This window comes from Neltuma alba, unplaced genomic scaffold (genome assembly GCF_004799145.2).
Source record: "Neltuma alba isolate B1F8T4 unplaced genomic scaffold, ASM479914v2 tig00000916_pilon, whole genome shotgun sequence".
Taxonomy (NCBI): Eukaryota; Viridiplantae; Streptophyta; class Magnoliopsida; order Fabales; family Fabaceae; genus Neltuma; species Neltuma alba.
The window spans coordinates 1-4,035 of NW_021632255.1; the positions used below are offsets into that span (position 1 = coordinate 1).

Sequence of the window (4,035 nt, forward strand, 5' to 3'; positions counted from 1 at the left end):
ATGGACGCCAACAATGTACAGGGAATTGAGTAATTATGGTATGACACATGGTTAATAATATTAAACCCTTTTAAATGTTTGACCAAATTTTCAAAAATTTTAGATCTTTAGATTTTTATTGTTTGCGTTCATTTTTATTCTCTGATGCATTTCCTCAGCTTTTATTTATAAAATACAAATAATCAATTTATAAATAAAAATGTTAGTTAAATTGATTAAAGACAATAAATACATAAGAAAAATGCACGTATTTTTCAAGATATTTTTTTATTTATGAAGAATGGTAATAATCCTGATCAACAGACGCTAGCATGGCACCACCAACCGACATGCCCAGATGTTGATTTTAATTTTAATGGACAAAGTCCAGTAAATTTGTCTCATAAATTCTTGTATTTTCTTTTTTATTCGTTATTAATTTATCAATTTGTTCGCACTTTGACAGCAGAAATGTATTATAAGTGTGAATTGTCATGTATGGTTTCCTTGCAAGGTTGCTTTTAAATAGTGTCATTGTTCGATATTGTTTTCTTAGAAAAAATTTAAATGTATAAATATTTTCTTCCATCTCTTATGCCAATACAACCTTATTGCAATAAAGAGCATAAGAGATAGCAAAAGCTTTATAGCCCAGTGACATAAAGATTCTCTTGTAAGGGAGATTGCGAATTTGATATCACTTATAATTTTAGGTCGCCAATACCCCTCGAATTCGGGGAAAAAAGGGAGGGGCGCCGGGGGACGACAAAAGATGGAAACAAATTGAGGAGAAAAAATCAATTGGATTTGATTTGACCATCATGATGACTATAATTCTCATTCAAAGTTCACTTGTTTTGATGCGAAGAACTTTGATCCACAAACACCACCTTCGATTGTTTCAGGACAAAGTTGAACATGTTCACACGTACAAGAGTAATTTTGAGCCTAGTAAGAAGAAGAAAAACCCTTTCAAATCATTTACGGCAAAAACAAACATATAGATCGATGTCACGTATCAGATCAAGCAAGGCTACGCTAGCCGATTGGACTGTGCAACTCAACCCAATCAACCTTCCCCTTTTAGCCTTGACTCAATTTGGTTAAATTTGGCCAGAAAATAACATGGAAGGCATGCTAGATGAACATCCCTACTATTTACTTAAGAACATCATCAGAAAATAAAGCTACAACTTTAGAAGAGAATGTGCTTTAGGATTAGAGACCATGAGTCCTCTCAATTGAAAAGACTGATAAAGTGGTCGTGTGTTGAATTTGACAATGGAGATCAAATTGTTTTAGTCTAAATTGCAGTTTTCCTTCTTTATTTGCGTTTTTTTTTTTGGCCCCCAAGTTTGTTCTCTTTGAAACCCAAACGAACACGTCACTAGAGGGGAACCCAAGAAATAAAAAAAAAAATTTGAGTGCTCTCATCAAAACTGAATCTTTCAAAATCAATAATTGACCACTACATGGACCTGTTACCATTGAGAGGAATTGCTGCAAAAAGGAAACATGAAAATCCTAGCCCTGACCAAACTGGCACTTCATCCGTTCATCGGTTTGCCATGTATGTCAAATAAATAGTCCACACATAGGCGCAGGAACTGTTCATCAATGGCTGCACCATTCGCAAAACGAAGATAAACATTAGTTGAGCAGCTAGAAGAGTTCATTCATTAACATCAAATTGAAAGTTGAAACAGAACAAAAATTATGAACAGAGAGGGGCCTAAGTTTATAATATACAAACCTGTAACTGAACTTGAACGAATTTGAATGTCACAAAATCACAGACGGCCAAAACATAGCACCGCCCAGAAGTGTGGGAAGCAGATCACGCTTCAACTTAGCAACGATTTCAGAACCACTTTCACCTGAAATTGGCACAAAATTATACATCAGAATTACAACAGTGTTATGCTACAAAATGAGGAGGAAAAAATTGTATCAGCTGACTTGAAATAAGCATTAATGAGACATCAATTTAGTGTGTTACATGTAGCACAGAGCATGCCCATTATATGACCCAAATTTACACTCTGTTGAATCTGAATGAAAAGCTGTGAAGGACCATCATGCAAGTATAGTAAAGACTCCTATAGACCTCTAGGAAGTAAAAAAACATATCTTGATTGATCAAGATTCCTTACTGATGAATGATTACACAAACTAGGAGGCTTTTAGATATATGAGAAAGTGGAAGGTGACAACATTCTGGAAGGGAAAAGTTTTGAATTACCTCGCAGAACAGAGGTATAGAGAAGAAAACAGTATTGATGATAGGACCAAATACCCGCTGCCCCATGAAAATTTTCTTCAAGGTTGATGGCACATCTGTCTTTGGTAAAACCTTGGACAAGAAGTTAAACCACATATGTTGTGATGGCCCCATAATGAATAACGCATATGTTCCCATGCTCAATGTCCTTTTCAAGTCATAGGGAGCAGACTCCGATGGCATGGTAATTGTCTAGCATGTATAAATCATTAAGTTAGCTAAGGCACAAATACTAAGATAAAACCGGGAAGGATAAGACAAGCAGTGAAAAATGTTCTCTACTGGACAACATAATCATGGATAAGGTTCATTGTCAGGAATTTGTTAGAAATAGAAAACTGCTTCTTTGTTTGAATAAATATATAAATGAAATAAAAGGACATTTTACTAAAGATTTTTCAAAGGCATTTCACATGAAGCATACATTGACTGTCCACTTTTTAATGTAAAATAAACTAGGAGCTTATGCAATAAATTATTCAAGCAAATAAACTTGGAATTTACATTCACAGAAAGGAAGAAACCAATCCCAACTGGGGGAAACCCTGAAACTGGTAACAAATCTTATGTGCCTCACGTTGTACAACAGAGAAAAATTTTACGCCACTGCCTCGTAATAGGGATAAGACCAACTTGTGCCTTGGACTGGAAAAAATTACTAGAAACAGAAACTGATGGCCAGTATTCAAAACTTAAGTGGAAGTCTTTTCTGTGCCATTGCGGAAAGAGAGAAAATGTTTAAAACAAACACTGCAAATAATTGAGTATACGTAATTGTGAAACAGTGGCAAATCAAACCATGTTAAAAGATAAACAAGAAAACAAAAGCATTAAAATTATTACAGTCACAAGCTCAATGAATATTATGAACGGCAACTAGCATGAATGTTAAAAAAGGAACTGTGTTATTGACCTGAAGACAAAAGTAGTTCTAAAAATCTATTCCACAAACCTGCCAGAAACGGAGGTAAAGAAAAGCAAAGCATCACGGAAAAAGGTCTGACTTCGTAATGCACACGAACAAGTGGGTGCTAACCATGATCAAGCCAAAATAGAATTTCTAATGACTTTCAAGGCTAGTAAGGGAAAAATGATGCATATAGAAACTAGAAAGATCATGAAATTAAATTGGGAATAGAGTTAGCTCATTTCGAACCCCTTTCAAGGGAAGGGTTGAAGCTTCGATACTCTGATGATTAAACAAATTGTAGGCACAAAGCCCTCCAAACTCACCCAAGGCACATTTGGCTTAAACAGTGACAAGTCACGAGCCTACAGCTACATGCTAAAAAAAATTAATTTAAATGCATAAACAAAACAGTTCAGCTCCAACTCATTGTCAGCTAGTGCCATTTTAGGGAACTATGCATTTCAAACTATAAAATGTTAAGTAAAAACCCAAGCAGGGAAATTATCTCGAACAATTAATAATATTTGCAGCACTCCACTTTCCATAGATTCACGGCGTCGTTGCATACAATACATACAAGTTGAAATTAGCCTATCGCAGCTACAATATCAGAGCAATGAGAATCTCTAGGATGCAAAACAAAAACCTTTCACCTGCGAAGTCAAGTCAGCTGCAATAAAAATAAGTGATGATGTTATGCTCTTTGTGATAATTGGCTGGGTTTCGAGCTTCCGCAGATACCAACTCACAAACCCAAACTTCAGAAAAAACGAAGAAGAATTCGATGAAGTAAACGAAGGCGAAGACCGTTTTCTCATTTCGTGATAATATCGAACACATGGTGGGCACTGGCGCAAATATGTAA

General features: G+C 35.5%; 1 protein-coding gene across 1 annotated transcript; it reads right to left on the minus strand.

Moving 5' to 3' along the window:
- Positions 1-1,823: 1,823 nt before the first annotated feature.
- LOC114748264 (PXMP2/4 family protein 1-like) lies at positions 1,824-4,035 on the minus strand. The gene is made up of 3 exons (XM_028936626.1): positions 3,824-4,035; positions 2,222-2,452; positions 1,824-1,856 (listed from the first exon to the last, which is right to left on the minus strand). The coding sequence occupies exons 1-3, from the start codon at positions 3,986-3,988 to the stop codon at positions 1,824-1,826; spliced, it is 429 nt and encodes a 142-aa protein (XP_028792459.1). The 5' UTR covers positions 3,989-4,035.

Bases quoted from the DNA above. Each gene is read 5' to 3' on its own strand.
- LOC114748264 (XM_028936626.1), bottom strand. From the start codon at position 3,988: ATGAGAAAACGGTCTTCGCCTTCGTTTACTTCATCGAATTCTTCTTCG. The intron at 2,453-3,823 runs GTGAAAGGTTTT...TATACATGCTAG, and splicing joins CAGCTGACTTGACTTCGCAG to ACAATTACCATGCCATCGGA. The intron at 1,857-2,221 runs GTAATTCAAAAC...TGCCAATTTCAG, and splicing joins CTATACCTCTGTTCTGCGAG to GTGAAAGTGGTTCTGAAATC.